Genomic DNA, 25224 nt, shown 5'->3' on the forward strand with positions numbered 1-25224 from the left:
TGTGTGTGTGCGTGCATGTATGTGCACTAGGGTGTGTTTTCAGCAAAACTACAGTAGATCTGGCTGATTTATAAGACAAAATAGATTTTTGATTTTTTTCCTTAATTATACAAATATTTACTAGATGCATAGTATGAACCTACTACAGCAATATAGCAATAAGATGAATTCTCTGCCATGAGGATCTTTATACTTGATGGAGACATTTTAATATGTCCATTAAATGCTGCTGCAGGAGTTAGCAAGATGCTCCAGGGCACTGTGGTCATCTCACCCAGTCTTTAGGAAAGCTTCTCCAAAGATGAGTTTCCCTATTTTGGGTCTGGGAGGATTTCAGGGAATTAGCTAGCCAAAAAGGTGAAATAATTTATGCAAAGGTCCAGACTTAAGATGTAACATGGCTACTGGAGATAGTAATTTAAGCTATGAGTATAGATAAGGTCACTAGGGATTGTATGTAGATAAGAAAAGAGTTACAGGTCTCACTCATTTAAAATGTAGGTAGAAAAAGAGAAATTCTGCTGTCTAGTTTATTGTCACTCTTCACTAATGATAATTAATTTCCTTTTTAAAAAGATTGATTGATTTATTAGAGAGGGAGAGAGAATCTCAAGCAGGCTCCATGCTGAGCACAGAGCCGACACGGGGCTCATCTCATGACCCTGAGATCACAACCTGAGCTGAAACCAAGAGTTGGATGCTCAACCAACTGCACCACCCAGGTGCCCCCACTCAGTATTTTTTTTATTATCTGTAGGTGTCTCTCTCTGGTTTATGAAGTACCTTATCTAAGTTCATTCCCTTACTGAATAATGTAATACTCTCCTTAATTTTATAAATAATTATTTTTATTTTTCTAATTAAACAGGTTTATTTCATTCTTTACTGAAAAGTTGTTGAAGAAGCATCGTGTTGGTCGGGAGAGGGTGGTGGGGTTATGGACATTGGGGAAGGTATGTGCTATGGTGAGTGCTATGAAGTGTGTAAACCTGGCAATTCACAGACCTGTACCCCTGGCGCTAATAATACATTATATGTTTATAAAAAAATGAAAAATTAATTAAAAAAAGAAGCATCGTGTCCTTTTATAGGGAGATGACAGTGTTGTACCACTTTTAACACTAATATTTGTATTTACATACATTGTGTGGCGGCAACCACACAGAGTATGTAGACCGTGTGAAAGGATTTAGTTCTTTCTCTCAAAAGCAATGAGAAATCACTAATAGTTTTATTTTTTCAGCTTTTATATTTAGTTTTGTGATTGATTTCAAGATAATATTTGAGTATTCGTATGAGGTAAGATAGAAATGTTGTGGATTTTTTGTTTGTTTGGGGTTTTTTTGTTTTTGTTTTTTTGTAGTATAGGGTAAGATTGAGGTTTTTGTTGTTTTTTGCATCTGGGTATCCACTTGTTCCAGGACAATTTGTTGAAAAGACAATTTTTTCTCCACCTTTATAAAAAAATCAGTTATGTGGGTTTATTTCTGGACTCTGTATCCTTTTTTATTGACCTATATGTTTCTCCTTTAGCTAATTTCACATTGCCTTGATTGTTGTAGCTTTTATTCTGAGTCTTGAAATAGACTTTCACTTTCAGATTTGTTTGGTTATTCTAGGACCTTTGGATTTCTGTGTAAATTTCAGAATTAGCTTATCAATTTCTCCAAAAATCTTACGGGGCTTTCATTGGAATTCCATTAAATCTGTAGATGAATTTTGAAAGATTTGAGTCTTATATTCCCTAAACATGATATACTTCTCCATTTATTTAGGTTTTCTTTACTTATTCTCAGAATATTTTATACTTTTCAGTGTGGAGCTAATTCATTCACATGTATTGTCAAATTTCTCCAAAATATTTCATGTTTTTGGAATTGATCATAAATAGAATTTTTAAATTTTCAGTTTCTGAAGTAAGATTTTAATATTTTGAAATATATTGGGACTTGTTTTTTGGAATAGCATATGGTGTATCTTGGTGTACATTCTAGATGCACTAAATATATATTCTGGAACCGTATATTATCCAAGGTGGTCTATGAGGTCATTCAGATTTTCTATTTTCTTGATGATTTTCCTCCTTAGCTATTCTGACAATTACTAAGAAATGTACGATTAAATCTCCAAATTGAATTTATGTCTTTCTTTGCTTAGTTCTGTCAGTTTTGCTTTAAACAGTTATACTTTTAAAGAAATTCTAAGAAACAAAGTAATTTATTCCCCCCATGTATATACATCTATATACACACAGCCATGAACATAAGTATATATTTGTAAGATCATACAGTGTTATAATTTCCCACATATTTGTTGTGATTTGTGTTCTTTATTCCTTCCTGTAAGTGCAGATTACGATGTTGTATAATTTCCCTTTAGCTTTTAGTGTCATATAGTACAGGTCTGCTGTCCTATATAAACATGGTATTTCACCTCTATTCTTTTTTTTTTTTTTTTAATTTTATTTATTTATTTGACAGAGAGATTGCAAGTAGGCAGAGAGGCAGGTAGAGAGAGAGGGGTGAGGGGAAGCAGGCTCCGGGGCTTGATCCCAGCATGAGATCATGAGATCATGACCTGAGCTGAAGGCAGAGGCTTTAACCCACTGAGCCATCCAGGTGCCCCCTTCACCTCCATTCTTAAACATGTTTTATACATTTATAATTTTTGATGAAGTTGTTTCTTTTTCAATATATAATTATCATATCCTCCAGCCTTTATTGTTTCTGATGAGAAATCACTTGTTGATTTTATCATTGTACCACTGTAGGTCACATGCCATTTCTCCCTACCTCTTCTAAGATTTAACTATGAGGTACTTAGGTTTGGGATTTTTGCATTTATCCTAGGAGACACTTCCTGTGCTTTTCAGATCCGTAATTGAATATTTTATCAAATTTAGGAAATTTTTAGTCATCACTTCTTGAAGGATTGTTTCTGTTTCTTACTGTCTCCCAAAGTCTAGGGCTCCACTTAAGCATGTTTTGGACTGCTGTGTATTGGTCCATGTCTCTGATGTTCTGTTCAATTTTCTTAATTTTTTTTCTATATTCTTCAGATTTCCTACTTTCTATTGATCTTCCTTAAGGTATATCAATTATTTTTTCCTTTCTTCATCTCCAATCTACTTGTGTGATCACCAAATAAATTTCTCATATAAGGAATAATAATTTTAAACTCTAAATTTTCTATCTGGTTCATTTTTATAGTTTCTCATTCTCTGTTGATAGTCCTTTTCTGTTCACTTATTGATATATCATCCTTTAATACTTTGTTGTTGTTGTTGTTGTTGTTGTTGTTGTTTTTAATTAAGTAGGCTCCATACCCAGCATGGGGCTTGAACTCATGACCCTCAGATCAAGCATCACATGCTCTACTGATTGAACCAGCCAGGTGCCCCTCCTTTAATACTCTGAATACATTTTACTTTGAGTGAGTTTCTGTACATTGTGTTTTCCCTAGTATGGATCATATTCACTGATTTTTGATTGAAATCTTCACATTGTAAAAAATGCATTTTAATGATTCTGAATTCCATTCTGTTTTCCTGAGGATTTCAGGTTTTTTGTTTTAATAGACGGTTAACTTGCCTGATTTTAAATTAATTCTCACTTCCGTATACTTTGCAACAGATTGTATCTCTGTATCTCTGCTCAGTTTTACAGCTTTTAGGTTTTGCTTTTTTAACCTGGTCACACAGGGCTGTCCCTTACCGTTAGAAACTTATAAGAGAGCCAAATATTTATACAGAATTTATACACACATTTGGGGGCTCATGCTTTCTGTGGTTCTCAGCCCTGAGTTTTATCCTCTGCCACGTTAAGCCAGTAAGACTTCAACTTTCTTTATTACAAGATTCTACTCATTGGGAAATGCATGCCTTCAGAGGAGCATCAGATTTGTAAATCTCATAAGATTTAGTTGTCTTTCAACTTAAACTGTTCTCTCTTACCTCCTTACTGTTTTTTCTCTCACTCATGCATTGGTAGCTTAGTTGTCAACCACAGATTTGGGCACATTTGGTGGATTTTGCAGAGCACTCAATTCAAGGATTTTTCTCCTAAAGTTTCAGCTATTTTGACAACACTGAACTCTACATTCTGCCACCTTAAGCTGGAAGGGATATGACTTAGAGCTGTCAGAGCTAAGGGAGCTTAAGAACCCCATTTTTGGCAAAAAAAAAAAAAAAAAAAAAGAAAGCCAGAAACTGGAAGTTTTTACATGTCATGATCACAGTCTTTCAAAAGGAAACTGCTGTGGTTGATGTCTTCTTTTAATTGCTTTGCAGTGCCTTTAAATATTTATTTTTTAATGGTATTTTATTCAGGTTTTATATTTAAAGCTGCCAGAGGCTTTGTGCACAGTGCTAACATTACCACAAGTCCAAACTTTCTTAGGAATATTTTTTAACAGTGTGGTTTTTACAGATATTAACAATGCCTGACATAGGAATTCAATTAATATTTGTTGAATAAATTAATAAAGGCTTCTCTTTTTTAAATAATTCAGTAAATCTACCATTGTCTCTTTATGTCTCAAAGTATTAAAGGAAAGAAAGGTGATATAAAAGTGTAGGTATGTAGCTTATCAATAATATTAGAAAACAAAGATATACTTGAGTTTATATTATATCACAAAATCTCAAAAATATTAACACATTTTTGTCAAAGAAACCTGGTATATGATTTTTTTCATAAAAATTCAGAAAGAAGGGAGGATGAAGGAATAATAAAAGGTCAAAGAACTGTTTATTTGGAAAACAGGTAGTACAGATTTAAGAACTCTCAGATTAGTCTTCAATTTTAAATTGCTATTGAATTTAAAACCTAAAACACAAATGTAAAAGTAATACTATTTTTATAAATTTTATAAATACTAATCTTCAGGCTGCATATACTTAAGTGCTTAATTATTATGACATGTAAGAAATGAAGTGTGAGTTTACAAACTGGTTGGTAGGTAAGAATAGGTATTTTAGAGATGCAATGCCTGAAAAAAATCTTAGGAAACAGAAAAAGAAATTCTTTTTTTTTTTTTTTCTATAATCACATGTAACCCTCTAAATTTTGTGGATATCAGAGATGGAGTAGAGGATGGAGAATAATTTTGAAATCAAACTATATTAAAAGTACTCACTTCCCAGGGACTATCCAGATAGGTCTCTTAGCCTATCTATCTGTACTTTTTAGGAGGACAATTATTACCCCATTTTACATACTTGTTTTAAGGAGGAAAATTATTAAAACATCTGAGTGTGCCTGGCATATGGTAGGATACTGACTACAATTTTTTTCTTTTTTACAGAAGAGGATAAATATAATACTTACTCTTCTTTGCTCTTCAAGTATTTCCTGGCAGAAGGAATCATCAATGGGCATACTTTGTTGGTTGCATCTGCAAAAGAAGACCCTGCTGATATTTTACAGGTATAGAATATACAAATGCGAAAATACTGCATTTTGAACATTTCATGAAAAAATATTGCTTATATGTATATATAAACAAGATATATGTAAACAAAATATATACATAAAATTTTATGAAAATTTTAGGTAAACAAGGTATTTGTTTATCTAAAAACCATATTTAAATTCATTAATGTGACCATACATGTATTTTTTTTCTCTTAAAGAAAAGTATCAAATTTATTAAAAGATGTAGTTTCACTTTTTATTTTTTATTTATTTTTTTTTTTTAAAGATTTTATTTATTTGAAACAGAGAGAGAGATCACAAGTATGCAGAGAGGCAGGCATAGAGAGAGAGAGGAGAAAGCAGGCTCCCCGCTGAGCAGAGAGCCCGATGCGGGCCTCAATCCCAGGACCCTGAGATCATGACCTGAGCCGAAGGCAGAGGCTTAACCCACTGAGCCACCCAGGCGCCCGTAGTTTCACTTTTTAAATTAGTGTTCTTGGACAATTAACTTTAAGTTGATACTGGCATTAGGAACAATATTAATAAGCTACTAAAAACTGACAATAAATAAAGTTATTACTATAGTCATAAGAAGATAACTCTCTAAAAAGTAAAGTAAAGGAAAACAACAGCATATTATCTGATATTACCAGTATCTTAAAGACATAAATTAGAAAAAAGATACAGAAATTAGAAGTACTCATTTATTAATCTCATTTTGCTTTGAGACTACCAGAAATTACTCTTTTCCAAGTAACAAGCAATAATAATAAAATATGTGACTGAAATACTCTTATCTTTTTAAAGCCAAAACACACATTACACCTCAGAGAGGACAATTCTCAGTTTTAAAATTCTTAATTTCTTTGTCCAGAACAGGAACACAACTTAAGCCGTTATTGGAATAGAAGATAGAATCTAAAGTTATTTTCTCCCATAGGATGTTTTCATTTCAGTTCATGGTCTGCAAAATAACAAACAACTAATTCATTTATGAAGAATTTGTAGCATAGTAAGTATTAATATACCATAGCTTTCAGCAGGCACCAACAAATTCCTATACCCACTATAAAAAAGTTATAAATGCTTAGGTAAAACTAACACGATTCTTTCATATGGGTTTTTTGCTTATTTTGTAATTTTTCTTATTAAGTAATACAGTCATAAAATCCAAAGGAGAAATCTTTGTATAATTTTCCAAATGATTTTCTTCTGGTTGCAGAGCCTGTTTTCCTTTGTTCTTATTTTTGGTGTTTGGCTTTTGTAATATTTTCTTGATGTTTTCATTTCTTCTTTTGTTTCTTTTCCCTGGTCTTAATTAATCTGATCAATTTCTGGACAGTACTGTGCTTTGTATGAACAAAAAAGGCCAAGGTTATCATCCTAAAGAAGCTGTACAAGCTCTTCACAACACATTCCACCATAGTATGGAGACTAAAATTTTATATCAAACATCTTTATAGCCTTGTAGGCAATTTTTGCCAGGACAGAAGCAGGATAACCCTTGACCTTTGAACAACATGGGGGTTAGAGACACTGATCCCCTGCACAGTTAAAAATCCACATATAACTTTTGATTCCCCCAAAATAGTATTTCCACCTAATATTGACCGAAAGCCTTGCTAACAACATAAACAGTCTATTAATACATATTTTGTATGTTATATGTATTATATACTGTATTCCTACAATAAAGTGAATTAGAGAAAGGACAATGTTATTGAGAAAATCGTAAGAGAAAATACATTTACAGTACTATGTTTATCATAAAATATTCACATATCAGTAGATCTGTGTAGTTCAAACTTGTGTGGTTAAAGAATCGGCTATATATTCTTTTCAAAATAAAGTGTTTTATTCTTCCTTCTTGTCTCCTGCAACCTAGGCAACTGATGTTAAAATCTAATCAATATACCAACACATTTTGCTTTAGAGAATTACACTTTTTATTTGAAAACTAATCCCTAACACCTTTCCTAGGTACCTTGAGTTTGTACAAGTTAATATTAAAAATCTCAAGGTACTTTACTTGTTCTCCGTTGAATTATGTGAAGGAGTGAAGTTATAAATTAGGATTTCTTAAAACATCTAGTTATTTATGTAAGTAGTTAGGTTCTGCAAACATTTATTCATAGAACAATTTTATGATACTGTAAAAAATCTATAAAATTAGAGTAAAAAAAGTAGACTTTTAAAAAGTTGCAATTTTGACCAAGATATGTTAATGAGGATCAGATTTCTCTTTATCCCTGAACCAACTAAAAAACAGGGCAAAATATATTAAACAACAGTTTTCAAGACATTAGACATCAAATAATAAAGGACAGTGGTGCCAGAGAGACCCAGAATATACAAAGGGAGTTCTGTAACTTCCCTGGCATTATACATGCAAAGTTTCTAGGCTGTAGTGCGGTAAAAAGGAACCCAGGTTAAGACATCATTGGGAGACTCATCTAGGAATGTGGCATTATGACATATTGTCTTCATCTGGAGCTTAAGTATAGATTAAGGAAATATGTTTGGTGCCAAGTTGACAAGGGGTGGACTTGTGATGGTTAATTTTATGTGTCCACTTGACTGGGCCACAAGATTCCCAGATATTTGATCAAATATTATCCTAAGTACTCTTATGAGGGTGTTTCTGGATGAGATTGATATTTAAATTGGTAGGGGCGCCTGAGTAGTTTAGCGATTAAGCATCTGCTTTTGGCTCAGGTCATGATCCCAGGGTCCTGGGATTAAGCCCCACATCAGGCTCCCTGCTCAGCAGGGAGTCTGCTGCTTCCTCTCCCTGTGCCCCTTTCCCCTGCTCATGCTCTCTCTCTTAAATAAATAAACAAAATTTTTTAAAAATACTTAATTTAAATTGGTAAATGAAGTAAAGCAGATTGCCATCCCTAATGTGAGTGGGCCTCATCAAATCAGTAGAAGGTACAAATAGAACTAAAAGACTAACCCTCCCTCAGCTAAGAACGAATTCCTTCTGACTGACTGCCTTCAAATCTGAACATCAGCTTTTTCCTGCCTTTGATTCAGACTAAAAAATCAGTTCTTCATGATTCTTAAGCCTGTCAACATTTGGATGAGAACTACACCATCAGCTTTCCTGGGTCTTTAGCTTGCTGACTCATCCTGCAGACCTGGGGACTTGTCAGCTTCCCTAATACTATTAGCCATATGTAATATGTACATATAGTTATTTATATAAATAATTTTGTATAAAACAAAGCAATATATATACACATATGTATATATACATATCCTGTTGGTACTGTTTCTCTGGAGAACTCTGACTGATACAGTCTTAACTAAAAATACAAAGATCACATTTAAAACCTAAATGAAGAATTTCACATTTATTATTAACCTGAATTGAATGATTATCACCTCACATTCTATATCTTGGCCAATTGTACAGATAGTAAAGTACAGTGATCTTTTCACCTTTCTGCTTTCACACTTATAAAAAAATTTTTTTTAATTATGTATCTGTTTGTACACAAAGTTATCTAAAAATTGCAGTTATGAGATTGTTTAGTTGTAAAAGATGTTATTGTAAATATTGTTCAAAATGTGCATGTGCATGAATGCTCATGGGGGGAGAGGAGAGTGAGAGAGAATCTCAAGCAGACTTCCTGCTGAGTACGGGGCTCAATCACAGGACCCTGAGATCATGACCTGAGCTGAAATCAAGAGTCAGCCGCTCAACTGACTGAGCCACCCAGGCGCCTTACTTTTTAAAAGTAAAAATACTTTTAAATCAGTCTTCTAAGTGTATTCAATTGAATCTAAATAACATCACAATTTGATGTCAGTACCATTATTTCTAGAAATATATGTACATAAGCGAGCTCTTTTTTAACATCTGGAAGTTTTACATCAATCATCTTTGCCTTGAATTCATATTTTCTATTCCAGTTCTCACAGAGTTTTATCTGAATGCAATGTTTCATGTTCAAAATATTTATCAACAACCCTATGATAGTTCTTCTGTAACAAAAATTCATATTTAAATTTAAGTACATTTTAAACTTGTCTAAAAAGACGTAACATGTTAAACACATTTCTTTCCAATTTAATAATCTTTACAATTAGTGTTATATGCAGTATGTGAATGGACATAAAAATTTTCACATTTGCTTTATTGAGATATACCAGTCAAATGGGACAGGATTTAACATCAGTTCTATTTAAATTTTTAATTTTTTCAGATGTGAGTTGTTCGCAATTAAGTAAAAGGGAAAGAAAGAATTGTGTTACTGTAATGAATTTTTAATTTTTTCTGAGTAATAGACATATAAAAGATCATAGTGGTCCTTATCTTTTATTTGTTGGAAGTTTTTGATTACTGACTCAATTTCTCTGCTGATTATTGTTCTGTTCAAGTTTTCTATTTCTTCCTGTTTCAGTTTTGGTAGTTTATATGTGTCTAGGAATTTATCCATTTCTTTCAGTTTATCTAATTTGTTGGTGTATAGTTTTTCATAATAATCTCTTATAATTAATTGTATTTTGTGATATTGGTTGTTATTTTTCCTCTCTCATTTGTGTTTTTATTTATTTGGGTCCATTTTCTTTTCTTTTTGATAGGTCTTGCTAGAGGCTTACCAATTTTTTTTTTAATTTTTCAAATTAGTAACTCCTGTTTTTCCTAATCTGTTTTTTTTTTCATTTATATATCATTTATTTCTGCTCAGATCTTTATTATTTCCTTCATTCTGTTGGCTTTTGGCCTCATTTCTTGTTTTGTTTTGTTTTGTTTTTAACTCTTTTAGGTGTAAAGTTAGATTGTTTATTTAAGATTTTTTTTTCTTGAGGTACGTTTGTGTTGCTACATGCTTCCCTCTTAAGACTGCTTTTGCTACATTGCTGGGGTTTTGGATCATTGTGTTTTCACTTTCATTTGTTTCCATATATTTTTTAATTTCTTCTTTGATTTCCTGGTTGACACATTCATTGTTTAGTAGCACGTTGTTTAACCTTCATGTGTTTGTGGTCTTGCTAGTTTTTTTTTTTTCTTGTGGTTGACTACTAGTTTTATAGCATTTATAGCATTTATGGCATTTTGGTCAGAAAAGGTGCATATGATTTCAGTCTTTTTTTGTTTGTTGAGGCCTGATTTATGATCTAATATGTGATCTATTCTGGAGAATGTCTTATGTGCACTTGAAAAGAATGTATATGTGATGTTTTAGGATGGGATGTTCTGAATGTATCTATTAAGTCCTTCTGGTCCAGTATGTCTTTTGAAGCAGCTTAGGTGGTTTTATGAAGAATGTTTTCTAATGTCATCCAATCAGTTTTACCCAATCTTGTGTACTTAATATATTATCAAAGACATTAAAATGCGTCTACAAAAACCTAATGATCTTAAGCATATTTTCATTCTTGTATTTATAAGGAGTAGCCAGAACAGTTTTTTATTTTAGGTTTACTTTACTTATGTACTTGCATTTCATATAGCTCTTCTCTGAAAATGTATTTTTTTTTTTTTTTTTCCGAGAGAGAATGAGAGAGAGAGAGAAAAGCAGCATGAGAGGGAGAAGCAGACTCCCCCTGGGACTCTGAGATCATGACCTGAGCTGAAGGCAGTTGCTTGGCCAACTGAGCCACCCAGATACCCCTATCTGGGTTTTTTGTTTTGTTTTGTTTTATTTATTTGACAGAGAGAGCACAAGTACACAAGCAGGGGGAGTGGCAGGCAGAGGGGAAGGGAGAAGCAGGCTCTTTGCAGAGCGGGGGAAGCCTGATATGGGACTTGATCCCAGGACTCTGGGATCATGACCTGAGCCAAAGCCGGTGGCTTAACCAACTGAACCACCCAGGTGCCCACCCCTATCTAATTTTTGAGTTAACAGAACTTTCACTCATCAGTAATATTTCTTAAATTCATAATTCTTAAAATTTCATATTTCTTTCATATTCCTTTCCTTTTTATTTTGTAACAATAAAACAATTTAATTTAAAAGAATAATATTCCATTCTCATTTTTCTATTAAGAAAGCACAAAAAGTATTGTTTTTAACCTATATACATTTAATGTGGTCCACTTAGTTTTCACAAGTTCAAAATAGACCGAATTCAAAAATTATGGCTGTAAAAATTATAATTATTTAAATTCTCATAATACCAGTGGGTAGACAAAGTTTTTAACATCCCTCAGAGAAAAATAAAATATTTTGTGTAATTTAAAATGAGATGTTAAGGACTAATATAGATAATAGTTTTTTCTGCATATTATTCAGCCAAGATTTCAGTGTTCCCAACTCAATTAGAGTTATATTAGAGTCATTTGTATTAAACAGCCCAAAAATGAATGACCAAAACCAAGGCATTAACAGTGTTTAGAGATACAACATGGGAGTGGTGGGGGAGGCTATAATTGTTTATTTTTAATTTTATGATGTATGATTGGGGATTTCTGGAACCTATAACCAAGACAAATATTGCTGGTACAAGAAGAGGGAAAAGACAATCTTATAGACCATAATTATCTTAAAACTGTGTATAACTAAAAGACAAGTAAAGGATAAAAAGCCCCATCAGCTGCCTAAGATATATTATATAACCACCCAGCAATTTATCCATCATCCTTTGAAAACATATTCATGCCTATTGTAGTCAAAGCTCCTTCAGGAAGTCAGCATTAAGATGTAACACTGAAAAATTACACCCCTTAGAAAATCCTATAGAACAATATACATGATGTTGTTAAAGCTTTTAAAAAGCTGGTAAGTATTTTGCAGTTAACTTTTTATCTAAAAGAATGTTCTTGATCATCTCAAATACAGTGATAAGTATTCTTTGAAAATTTTCCTTGCAATGTTTTCTAAAATAGTGAAAATTGTATTTTTATGTTAGAATATTTAAGCATTTATCAGTAGACAGGCTGATATTTTTAGAAATAAAAAATTATATACGCAAACATCCACAATTTCCTTAGAACTTGAAAGTGCTCTGTTTTTCTATTATCTTTTTCATAATTTTAAACAATGTATGTTAATATTTACAGAATTAAAGTAACCTGATTTTTAGAAGTAAATTTAAATGTTATTTCATAATATACTAAGGTGAGTTTTAAAAGTTAATTCGAATATTTTTTGAGATGACATACCAGGTAGGTGATATTCATGCAAGAAAAGATATCTAATATCTAGAGCAAAGGGTTAATTCCTGACTTACAGCATTAACTTTTTGAGTTATTTGTTATATACATTACATATTGTCCAGCATCAAACACAGAACAAAGTGGGAGCTGAGGATGCTTTTAAGGAGTTTAAAAGTTTTACTTTTTAATAGTACCTAAGATAAGCACATGGTTATGAGCAGGAATGTAACTGCCTTGATGTTTACTAAAGGCTTGCAGTATATATTTTTTAATATCAAACATACTTATAAGTTAATAGCTCAAATTTAAAATCAATTATGGTAAAACTACCCTTATAGAGAAAATCTTTCATAATTGAAAATTAATTACTTTATAATAACCCTTAAGTCACAGAATAAGTAACAATTTATTTAAAATAAACCATGTCATATGAGATGAATTAATATAGCAATAAGGTACTTAGTAATGAAGTATGGAAATTTAGACTAACATTTTCAGAGTTCTCTTTTATGGACTTTATATAAGTAAAAACAAAAATATCGAATAATTTGGAAGCATTTTTTATGTATCCCAAAATATCAGTTTGTTACCCAAATAATGAACTCATTTAATAAGATCTTATTTATTGTATCTTGTATCTTTTGCTTTATTTGGGTTTTTTGGTGTTTTTTTGTTTTGTTTTGTTTTTTGGTTATAACTGAGAGAAGATACACCAGTTGATTTAGAATTAGATGAAGCAGTATTTGCTAAATAGTATACGGCTTGAATTATTATTAGAAAGCTTTCCTTTCCTTTCCTTGGGTCAATTTGGTGTCAAGATTGAGTCTGTATTTGCCATCCATGTTTTACTAATTGATCATGGAACAAGAATTAGAAGTCTGAATCCAGTGAGTGGGGTTAGTTTGTTTGCTCTTAGTATGTTATAGCATCAGATTACAGGCTGGTCCTTCTGAACAAATAGAATACAAAAATATTTCAGATCCAACTTTGTTCTCCTTGTTCTGCCAAAAATTGAGAAAGCTGTAACAATGAAGTTAACGAAATGTCCCTTGTTTGGCCACATATACTACTGAACATTTTTTTTAATTATACTTATCATAAAAGTTACAGTTTTTTAATGATTCAGAACAAAAGAAATATGTTATAAATAATTTAAAAATTTATTTTCTGATCCTTCTGCCATTCCACTTTGCAAGTTTCATGCATACTCAGTACCTTCTAAATAACACATCTTCCCACACGTTTTTACTTATTTTTACTTTTCTGAGCCTACATAATATGTATTTTTTATTAAAACTTTATTTTACTGTGTATCTTCTGTTCATAGTTTAAACACAAATATTTGAAGAGCCCTTTAAAGGCAGAGCTATAGTCAGACTATGTTCCTTCCATTTCTTTGTCAACATTTTATTTGTTCAGAAAATTATCAGGCTATCTATATGCTTTTCAGTGCTTACAACCCCGAAGTGCTAGTTGAGCCAGAAATTTGCTATTTGACCCCAGGGTTTCACTCTTTTTTCCCCCCTGGCTACTTGTGAGAGCTTATTTAAAATTCTGAGTTCTCTCCTGGCAGCCACAGTTAGAGCTGCTTTGGCAAACTAAAAAGACTAAGAAAAATCATGCAAAGGCTCAATACTGCTTCCAGTGACCTACATTTGTAGCCAGCTTTTAAAAGATGGCATGTGCCTTATTTTCCAACAAGAAAATGAAAGATAAGATAAAAGTAGAAAGGGAAATAAACCCACCACTCTGTTACGAGCTTGAAAGAACCATTTCTAGTATAACATTAAAATAAACACAAAGTTGGGGTTGATATTTGTGCATCACCAACATAAGAAAGGAATTTTGCATGTAGAAAAGTAAACCTAAGTCATGTAGCAAAAATGCCATACTCTGTGATGGGATATTTGTCCTCAGAAGATGAAGTATATTTGGGATATGGGCTTGGGTTTTAATTTCTGTGATGTTGCAGGACCTTGCACAAGTAGCTGCAGGACATTGCACAAGTCACTTATTCTCTCACATTAAGATAGAGATAATTCCCTGGCTACCTCATTCTGGAATTCCAAATTAAAAATGAAAAATTAAGAATTTTGCTTTCTGAATCTTAAAATACTCCAGGCCTCACATTTACTTCCCAAAATTTTATTTTGAACACATTAAAAAAAAAAATGAGTGGTTGTAAATGCTTGATGGTTATTGTCATGCTCAAATGTTAAAATCTTAGAACTGTTATATAGCACTTATCATTCTTTGAAAAGAAGCCACACAAAGTCAGACTTGGGAATATTAGAAATGGAATTCATTTGTCCTCTGAATACTTTTTCTGAAGCATATTCAGAAGAGAAGATATTCAGTCCTTTTGGATGAATTAAGTGACTTCAAATTCTGAAAACCAGAGCCATTAAAACTTAAAACACACACACACATACTTTCTTAAATCAGCTCCCCAAATTAATGAAATTGACTCATTAAATGAAATATTAAAGGATCCCATAAAGGAAGAGAGGTGCACACCATCAAGGATCATAGATTAAATAGTCTTTGAAGATTATATACAAAAGGATAGCTTTCTTCTCCCCTCTCATGCTCTCTCGCCCTCCCTATCTCAAATAAATAAATAAAATCTTCAAAAAAGAAATTCTTTAAAAAGAGTACTTGGGTGGCTCAGTTGATTGGACGACTGCCTTCAGCTCAGGTCAAGATCCCAGAGTCTTGGGATCAAGTCCCGCATCGGGCTCCCAGCACCACAGGGATATGGGCTTGGAATATGCTTCTCCCTCAGACCTTCTCCCATCTCATGCTCTCTCTCACTCTTTCTCTATCAAGTAAATAAAATCTCTTAATAAAATTATTAAAAAAAAAAAAAGTGTTAGCTTTACTGTGTGAAAACCCCAAAGAAGACAAGGCTATCTTTCCATTTAGTGTTGGGGTGATTTTTTCAGGGGCCAGTGTTTCTTTCCTGCAGTTTTGTTTCATTCATCAGAAACTGATGGGTAGTTGCAGAAAATGGCCTTAGTTCACCATAGTCATCTTTCCATGTTATATTAGTGAAATCAGAGATATCTGAAATGCACTTACCAGTTTTGTAAAATAGTTTTTACTACTGTGTGTGTGTCTAAAAGTCTGCTAGATTTCAAAAACAGGGTCGATGGCATTAAATTGAAGACTTAATTGGAAGTGGAAGATCTGAGACTATGAAGTGAAACGTCTTACCTTTCTATTTCTTAAAACAGATTATAACAAGATACTATAGAATTTTTTAAAAACCTACATTAGGCCTTTACCTGGTTGCCTCTACTTCTCAGTACTCAGGGAGCAGAAAGAGAATTGTTTTTGTTCTGTTACCACCAAATGTACATCACAAAATAATTTTCAAGTTTAATAAAAATAAAGTGATATCTAGTTTCATTTATTGTACCAAAATATACTAAGGATTTTTGTGGCATCTTCCATTACCTGGGTTGATTTTGGAAAAATAAAAGAATATGATATCAAACAAATAAAACCAGTCCCTTGTATGCTCCTGAGCTAGGAAATATAACTGATCTGGACCTCTTAAGTAAATATAATGCCTGATTACTAATTGAGATATCTTTAACAATAAATATACCAAAACTTTAGAATACTTCTTTTCCAACCTTGTAAAAATTCTGTGACCTCTCTGGCCCCATGTCAGGTTCTGCATTCAGTTGGAGTCTGCTCAAGAGATTCTCCTCCCCCACCCCCACTCATGCTCTCTCTCTCTTTGAAATAAATAAATTGAATTAAAGCTTAAAAAATCTTATGTTCTCAAACCTCATTTTAATAAATAATTATGTTAAGATCACTGTCACTATCTTAACTTCTACAATAACTATATTTAGAGATGTTTTGGTTATATCAGGTTTTTAGAAATTATCTTAATTTATATTCAGTTGGGGCACTTAACACTTAAAGGAATTATGTTGAAATCCTTTGCCAATATCAGAATCCTTCTATAACTCAAGTAATTATTTCATAACCTGTTTGGTCAGTAAGGATTTTCATATATCTTTTTATTAAGAGGACAGGTTAATAGGCATCCTTATACAGTAAACATTTACTAAGAGAATTATTGCACATGGTCTTATTATGTAAACCTGTTAAAACCAATGATTAAGTGGAGAATTCAGTCTACTTTTTTTTTTTTAATAAATGCTAACATATTTCCCTCAAACTTGAAATAGCTTTTTTTTAAAATTTTATTTATTTATTTGACAGACAGAAATCACAAATAGGCAGAGAGACAGGCAGAGAGAGAGGGAAGCAGGCTCCCCACTGAGCAAAGAGCCCGATGTGGGGCTCGATCCCATGACCGTGAGATCACGACCTGAGCTGAAGGCAGAGGTTTAACACACTGAGCCACCCAGGCACCCTTCAGTCTACTTTTTAAAACATTTCATGGGGATGCCCTGGTGGCTCAGTCCGTTAAGTGTCTGGCTCTTGATTTTCTGCTCAGATCATGATCTCAGGGTCCTGGGATCAAGCATCAGGCTCCATGCTCAGCACCGGATCTGCTTGAGATCTGCTCTCCCTCTCCCTCTGCTCTCCGCCTGCTTGTGCTCTCTCTCTGTCTCCTTCTAAAATAAGTAAATGAAATCTTTTTTAAAAAATTAAAAATAAAACATTTCAAAGATGTATTTTAATATGTTATAAGGATACATTTGTTCACCATTTATTTTTCTTTCTGTAACTAGGGATGTAGATATAAAGATATACATACCTGTTCTTCATGTTATCCTTCTTCCCCCATCTTAGTCAAGAAAATTGAGAGATCTTTCTTTCAATCTTGTCACTATATTTTCGGTTTATATGTTAACGAGAAATGTGATAAGGATCTACGGAACAGCATTGAGAACACTGCTCTTATCCTAGTGTTTTCATTTTCTGTTTTGTAATTCATGTAATTGATGTAGTTGCCAAAAGAAAAGCATTATTTTTGTCAGTAGCTCAATTGGGAGTTTAATTAAAATAATAATTGTATACCAATGTGAAAGTATTTTTCATCCTTTCTTATAATATTATTAATTTTGCCCCTTTACATTCAAGAGAGAAAATATATTAAAAAATTCTACCAAGATGTCCCCTGTACTGAATTTAGTGTGAAATATGGATGGATATAAATTCATTCTCTAATTATTAACCTTAAAATCTGTAAGTTTAAAAACATTTTTTATGTAACATCAGCTGTATACCCACAGACTCTCTGACTTACTTCATTGCAATCTACATTTCTGAATGCTTTTAACAATTAAAGTAACCTCTCCCTTAATATTTTAAAATATTTCAGTGGATGTAATATGGAGACCATATCTTTAATAGATGGATACTCAGGCTAGTTATTTGGAGTTCTTTTGTATTCAAATTATGATAATCAGTCAATAATATCTTTGAATTTGTTTCTCTTTCTAACTTTCAGAAAATAAATGTTCCCCAACTCCCCCCAAATCAACAAAGTAATATACTTACTGATACAATATAATATACTTACTGATACATGGATAATGCTTAAGTAGTATTAATTATACAGTTACCAAAACCTGCAAGGATCAAAAGATTTTATTTTTAAGAAGGATTTCTCATGCTGCATGGATTATGTTGCTACATAATAGCTCAGTAGTACTTCTGCTGAATTGTAAAATAGCTTAGAGAGGAGTATGATGCCCATAGTTGGTGTAATGCATTGGTAATTAAGAGGGTGGGAGGTTAAGCTTCATTAACTGCTGAGGGATTGTATCTTGGGTTTTATTATGCCCTAGAGAACATAAAAAGTGAGAAGGGTCAAACTGTTGGAATCAGATTTTGCTTGTGCATCTGCCAAAACAAAGACCACAAAATAATATAGCAGTAAGCACAGAATGGCATGAATTGAAAAGGGAAGAAATATATTTACAGCATCTTATGGATAAGGATAAATGTTTCTGGTAAAAAAAATAAATACACCTAATTACTGGACTATATTTTGGTATTGGAAGTTTATAATAATTTGGTTTCATATAGGTTTTTTTAAGTAGAATAAGCAGTTTTGTCCAAAGGTAGTGCCAGTTTCTTTTTCATGTTAATTTTCTGAAGTGATTCATCTGATCAAGAGAGAGAAATTTTATACTTTACACTATATCTTCTGTATAGACCTTATGAAGCCTGCTTTTTATTTTTACTTATTCCTAATCCTTCCTACCAAATCTATGGGTACTGTAGGCACCATACTGCATAAAAGAACCAAAAACCTGGTATTTTTTCTTTAAGGAAACAAGGGTATAACAATCATGAAATGTGTTGTGTTGGTGCACTCACCAACACAAGTAAGAAATCAAAGACTGGGATTTTCAAAAATACAAGGAAGGACCTTGATCTGTGATCTGTTACAACTGTAATCATTGAATATTTAAAAGCTTATTACTAGCATTCTCTTGTAAGACAGATTTAATTCAAACATTAATTAAATTTTTTGTTTGATTAGATACAGACATTGCAACAAAAATATAGATTATAGCAGTCATCATCTCTGATAGGGTCAAGGAGTCACAATGAGCAGGTTAGGTGATGACACATTTCAAAAAATATAGGGCTTACAAATATAACAACATACTGAATACAAATTCTTAACAGAATACGTTTCTGAACACTAAAAGACAAAAGTATCAGAATATTTGGGATGCCCAGCTGGCTCAGTCGGAAGAGCATGCTACTCTTGATCTTGGGTCATGAGTTCAAGTGTCACTTTGGGCGTGGAGCTTATTTAAAAAAAAAAAAGATCAGAATATTCTTTTTTCCCAAAAAATATCAGTTTTGGCATATCTTTAAATAATTTGTTTTCACTTGAATTCTGAATAGCAGTATTGAAACCATTAAGACAATTTTCATATAATGGATTTTTTTGTCAGAGAATTATATAGGACGATCTAACACTGTTTCCTTTGGATTGAGTTCTTTTTTTTTTTTTTTTTTATTAAGGTTGTTTATTAGAGAGAGAGAGAGCACACACACAAGGTGGAGGAAGGGGCAAAGAGAGAGAGAAAGAAGTAGATTCCCCACAGAGCAGGAGACAGACCTGAAAGGGGCTCCATCCCAGGACTCTGAAATCATGACCTGATCTGAAGGCAGACACTTAACCACCTGAGGCACCCAGGTGCCCCAGGATTTAGTTCTTGACTTCACAAATACTTAAAAACGACTGACTCTTGGGCGCCTGGGTGGCTCAGTGGGTTAAAGGCTCTGCCTTCAGCTCAGGTCATGATCCCAGGATTCTGGGATCGAGCTCCGCATCAGGCTCTCTGCTCAGCAGGGAGCCTGCTTCCCCCCTCTCTCTTTCTGCCTTTCTCCCTACTTGTGATCTCTTGTCTGTCAAAAAATAAATAAAATATTAAAAAAAAAAAAACACTGACTCTTAATTTGCATTGGTCAGTTTTTAATTTTCTGCTATTTTTGTTCAGCTTTCTGGCTAAAAGAATGATACAAATGAAATTGACCAAGTGTTCATGTAGGTCTATCTAGGTAAATTACTAGCATAACATTTATTCATACCATGTTGTATTAAAAATTCTTTATATATTGATGGAATGCTTAAAAACAGATACTAAAGGAATTTTGGTCCATTTTCTAAAGAAATACCATATTTTATCAAATCTGAGATGCCACTGACCACAAGATGCAACACTGTTGTATGTATCACTGAAAAAACACTGCCAAATAAACTAAAACAGAATGTTGTCTTTTAACGTAGGATTTTTATTTAATTATTTGTAAGTTTTCTTAGGCATTTGTATTTTTTAAAATCATATCACACTTGTACATAAAAAAAGAACAAAATATATAATTTCTGAAACTTCATTCACATTCATATTGCTACTATAATGAACTACTTTCTGTTTTATAGTCATTGACCATACCTGGTTTTTCATGATTCATGTTTTTTCACATGATACCATTCTCTGTGTCATCAAGAACACGGATGATGTGACATTGCTTAAAAGGTGCTCCACTCTTGCACCCAGATGTTATTCTAAAACAATGACATACAAGGACAGCTGGGTGGCTCAGTCAGGAAAGCATCCAACTCTTGATTTCAGCTCCATTCATCATCTCAGGGTCATGAGCTCAAGCCCCATCTCAGACTCCAGGCTCAGTTGGGTCTGCTTGAGATTCTCTCCCTTTCCCTACCTGCGCTTCGAACCCCACACTCCCTCACACGTGCCCTCTCCCTCCCTCTCTCTCTCAAATAAATAAATAATTCCTAGAAATAAAAAATTAAAAAATAAAACAATGACATGCATTGTACAATTACTGTTGCAGATGGCTATCTTTGTTTTCCCAAAAAGTATCAGTGGAAGTTTTCTGGAAAACCAGAATTCATATTCTTCCTTAAGTGAGCCATATATAGATTCTTGGCCAAGATATAAAAGAATTATATTTGCCCACTTACACACCAAGAGTAACAACCAATTTCTTACATATGCAGACATGATAACTTTTATCTGCTTGATATAATATCACCTGTAAAATATATCCTAATTTCAGTAATAATAACCTGAAAAAAAGTCAGAATCAATGAAATACAGTTAAATATATACCTCAATTTTGAACCTGGGTTTTGGTGTGTTTGAATTACCCACTTCCCAGAAACCCAGTTATCACAAATCTTAATTGTCCTTGTTTACCATAATGCTACCAGTTTAAAAATAATCCCCATTTATGGAGCACCTGGGTGGCTCAGTCGTTACGTGTCTGCCTTCAGCTCAGGTCATGATCCCAGAGTCCTGGGATCCAGCCCCGCATCAGGCTCCCTGCTCAGTGGGGGAAGCCTGCTTCTCTCTTGTTTATGCCCCCTGCTTGTCTTCCCTCTTTCACTCTCTGTCTCTGTCAAATAAGTAAAATCTTTAAAAAATAAGAAATAATCCCCATTTTTAATGTGTTGATGTGTTCTTGGGAATATGTCTGTGTCCCAGTGATGCTGGAACTTAACATATGCTTCTTAAATTGTATTTCTTAACATATATTTCACTGAGCATATACAAGTGTTATCTTGCTCATTTGGGAAATATGCTACCAAGAGGAGAAATAAATTTAAGGAAAAAATTCTGCTGTAGTTAGGAGATATTAAAGTTGAGCAATCAGGAACTGGACATTGTATATATTTTTCTAGAGTTTGAAATTTTTCTAATCTTTTTGGAGTACTAACAATAAAGTAAGGGGAAATAATCCAATAATGAGGTTCTTCTAAGGAACTTTTAAAAAGTAAATAACTTTACTATAAGTATTTTAAAAAGTAAATAACCTTACTATCCTGCAAGAAAATTAAGGAAATTTACCTTTGGAATTTACCTTTCAGAATCTATCAGTCCTATTTAGGTAATATTAAAACTGATTAAGATAGTTGTTTGTAATTTAAAAAATACATTTTTCTCTCACAACCTCTTTCACTGCATCTGGGATTGAATACTTATTTTTATCACACATTTGAATTTTAAATTTTCAGAGATATACTTTATTACAAAAATACAAAAAATAATGCAGATCATAGCAAAAAATTTAATAACAAAGGAATTTAAGTGAAAAGTGAACTTCTCCCCACCTATACCATCTACAATCTGTAGTTCTAGTCTTCCTCTATGAAAAGTCCCCAACATTGATTGTATTTAGTTATTTTTAGTTATTCCAGTGGTTACTATTATAATTGTAAATTATACTCTTTGCCTTTTATTTTTTGATTCATTTTATGTTGTACTATTAATTCAGTATGTAAGATAAACTTATCACAACTATCTTTTGCTATCTCTTCTGCCTCAACCTGTTATCTCTAACTTACTTGCACATTATCAATTATTACAACTCAAATTCTATAACTATAATTGAATCTTCAATACTCTTAAGTTTATTTTACAAGTTGAAACACATCATTTAAATTATCAAATTAGATAAATATTTTACTGAATCAGATCATATAATGGACTTCTTAGAAATGAAATGCCATCTTATGTCACTAAACTGAACTTCTAGAAGAGAACAGGAATAATTTCTTACATTCCCTCAGTTCCTTAGTTTCATGTCATATTTTTAGTTCCTTCCTTTTCTTCATGTTTAGCTTTTCATGTTCTTGTTTTGCTTTTATTCTTTTACCAGTACCAGCATTTCTTTTTTCCCCCAGTTTTATTAAAGACAGAATTGACATGTAACATTGTGTTGGTTTAATGTGTATACAAAATAATGATTTGATATATGTATATACTACAGAATGATCACTATGATAAGTTTAGCTAACACCCATCAACTCACTTATTACAAGCTTTTTTCCCTTGTGATGAGAATTTTAAGATCTATTCCTTAGCAACTCTCAAATATACAATACAGTATATTTTTTAAGTTTTATTTATGTATGTAATCTCTACAACAAATGTGGTTCAAATTTACAACTCCTTGACTAAGAGGGGTGTGTTCTTCTCACTGAGTCAGTAGGGTGCCCCAGCAACACAGTATTGTTAACTCTAGTCCCCATGGTGCACATTCCATCCCCATGACTTACTTATCTTATAATTGGAAGTTTGTACGTTTTGGCCACAGTGAACCATTTATTCCACCCTTACCTCTGGCAACCATCAATCTGCTCTCTGTTTCTAGGAGTTCGGTTTCTTAGATTCCTCATATAAGTGAGATCATACATTATTTGCCTTTCTCTATCTGACTAATTTTGCTTAGCATAATGCTTACAAGATTTACTCATGTTGTCACCAATGGCAAGATTTCCCTTTTTTATTGTCACATACTATTCTATTGTGTATATATACCACATTTTCATTAGTCTTCTGTGAGTGGACACTTAGGTTGTTTCCATGTGTTGGGTGTTGTAAAGAAGGCTGCAGGGATCGTGGGGGTGCAAATCTGTCTTCAAAGATAGTAACATTATTTCAGATACATACTTTCAGAAGTGAAATTGCTAAATCATATGGTAGTTCCTTTCTAACATTTTGAAGAACCTCCATATTTTCCATAGTAGCTATACCAATTTACATTTCCACCAGCAGTGCACAGTGGTCCCCATTTCTCTACATCCTCACCAACTTTTAGCTCTTGTATTTTTTAAAATATTTTATTTATTGATTTGACAGAGAGAGAAAGAACAAGCGGGGAACAGCAGGCAGGGGGAGAGGGAGAAGCGGGCTCTCTATTGAGTATGGATCCCAATGTGGGGCTCTCCATACCAGGACCCTGGAATCATGACCTGAGCTGAAGGCAGATGCTTAGCCAACTGAGCCACCCAGGTCCCAAATCTCTTGTATTTTGATGACAGCCATTCTCACAGATATGTAAAATAAAATTACCTTTTTATTTTCTGGTTGAAAGAAGATATATAGGTCTTCATTTTACTATTAAGGCGTTACCAGTTTATTGTTTTTTATGATTTCTACCTCCTTTTTGGCTTCCTTTTTTTAATGGCTGAATTATATCTTCAAATGCCCTTTTTTTTAAAATTATTTTTATTAACATACAATGTATTGTTTGCCCCAGGGGTACAGATCTGTGAATCGTCAGGCTTACACATTTCACAGCACTCACCATAGCACATACCCTCCCCAATGTCCATAACCCAGCCACCCTATCCTTACACCTCCACCCCCGAGCAACCCTCAGTTTGTTTTGTGAGATTAAGAAGAGTCTCTTATGGTTTGTCTCCCTCCTGATCCCATTTTGTTTCATTTTTCCCTTCCCTACCCCCCACAACCCCCCCACCCTGCCTTTCAAATTCCTCATATCAGAGAGATCACATGATAATTGTCTTTCTCTGATTGACTTATGCTGATGGATTGTAAGAACAAATATTGTGAAAATTTCTGTGCTACCTAAAGCAATCTACACATTTAATGCAATTCCTATCAAAATACCATCTTTTTTTTTTTCCCAAAGAAATGGAACAAATAATCCCAAAATTTATATGGAACCAGAAAAGGCCCTGAATAGCCAGAGGAATGTTGAAAAAGAAAGCCAAAGTTGGCAGCATCACAATTCCGGACTTCAAGCTCTATTACAAAGCTGTCATCATCAAGACAGCATGGTACTGGCACAAAAACAGACATGTAGATCAATGGAACAGAATAGAGAGCCCAGAAATAGACCCTCAACTCTATGGTCAACTAATCTTTGACAAAGCAGGAAAGAATGTCCAATGGAAATAAGACAGTCTCTTCAACAAATGGTGTTGGGAAAACTGGACAGCCACATGCAGAAGAATGAAACTGGACCATTTCCTTACACCACACACAAAAATAGACTCCAAATGGATGAAAGACCTCAATGTGAGACAGGAATCCATCAAAATCCTTGAGGAGAACACAGGCAGCAACCTCTTTGACCTCAGCCACAGCAACTTCTTCCTAGAAACATCACCAAAGGCAAGGGAAGCAAGGGCAAAAATGAACTATTAGAACTTCATCAAGATCAAAAGCTTTTGCACAGCAAATGAAACAGTCAACAAAACCAAAGACAACTGACAAAATGAGAGAAGATAGTCGCAAATGACATATCAGATAAAGGGCTACAAAATCTATATCTAAAATCTATAAAGAACTTACCAGATTCAACACCCAAAGAACAAATAATCCAATCAAGAAATGGGCAGGCAGAAGACATGAACAGACATTTTAGCAAAGAAGATATCCAGATGGCCAACAGACACATGAAAAAGTGCTC

General features: G+C 33.3%; 1 protein-coding gene across 1 annotated transcript in view; it reads left to right on the top strand.

Moving 5' to 3' along the window:
* Positions 1-25224, top strand: part of ELP4 (elongator acetyltransferase complex subunit 4) — a 135161-nt gene that overhangs the window by 22418 nt on the left and 87519 nt on the right. The window contains exon 3 of the mRNA XM_032843446.1: positions 5305-5426. Coding sequence (XP_032699337.1) covers positions 5305-5426 — 122 coding nt within the window. The remainder of the gene's footprint in view (positions 1-5304; positions 5427-25224) is intronic.

This window comes from Lontra canadensis, unplaced genomic scaffold (assembly GCF_010015895.1).
Source record: "Lontra canadensis isolate GAN:19392208 unplaced genomic scaffold, GSC_riverotter_1.0 scaffold140, whole genome shotgun sequence".
Classification (NCBI taxonomy): Eukaryota; Metazoa; Chordata; class Mammalia; order Carnivora; family Mustelidae; genus Lontra; species Lontra canadensis.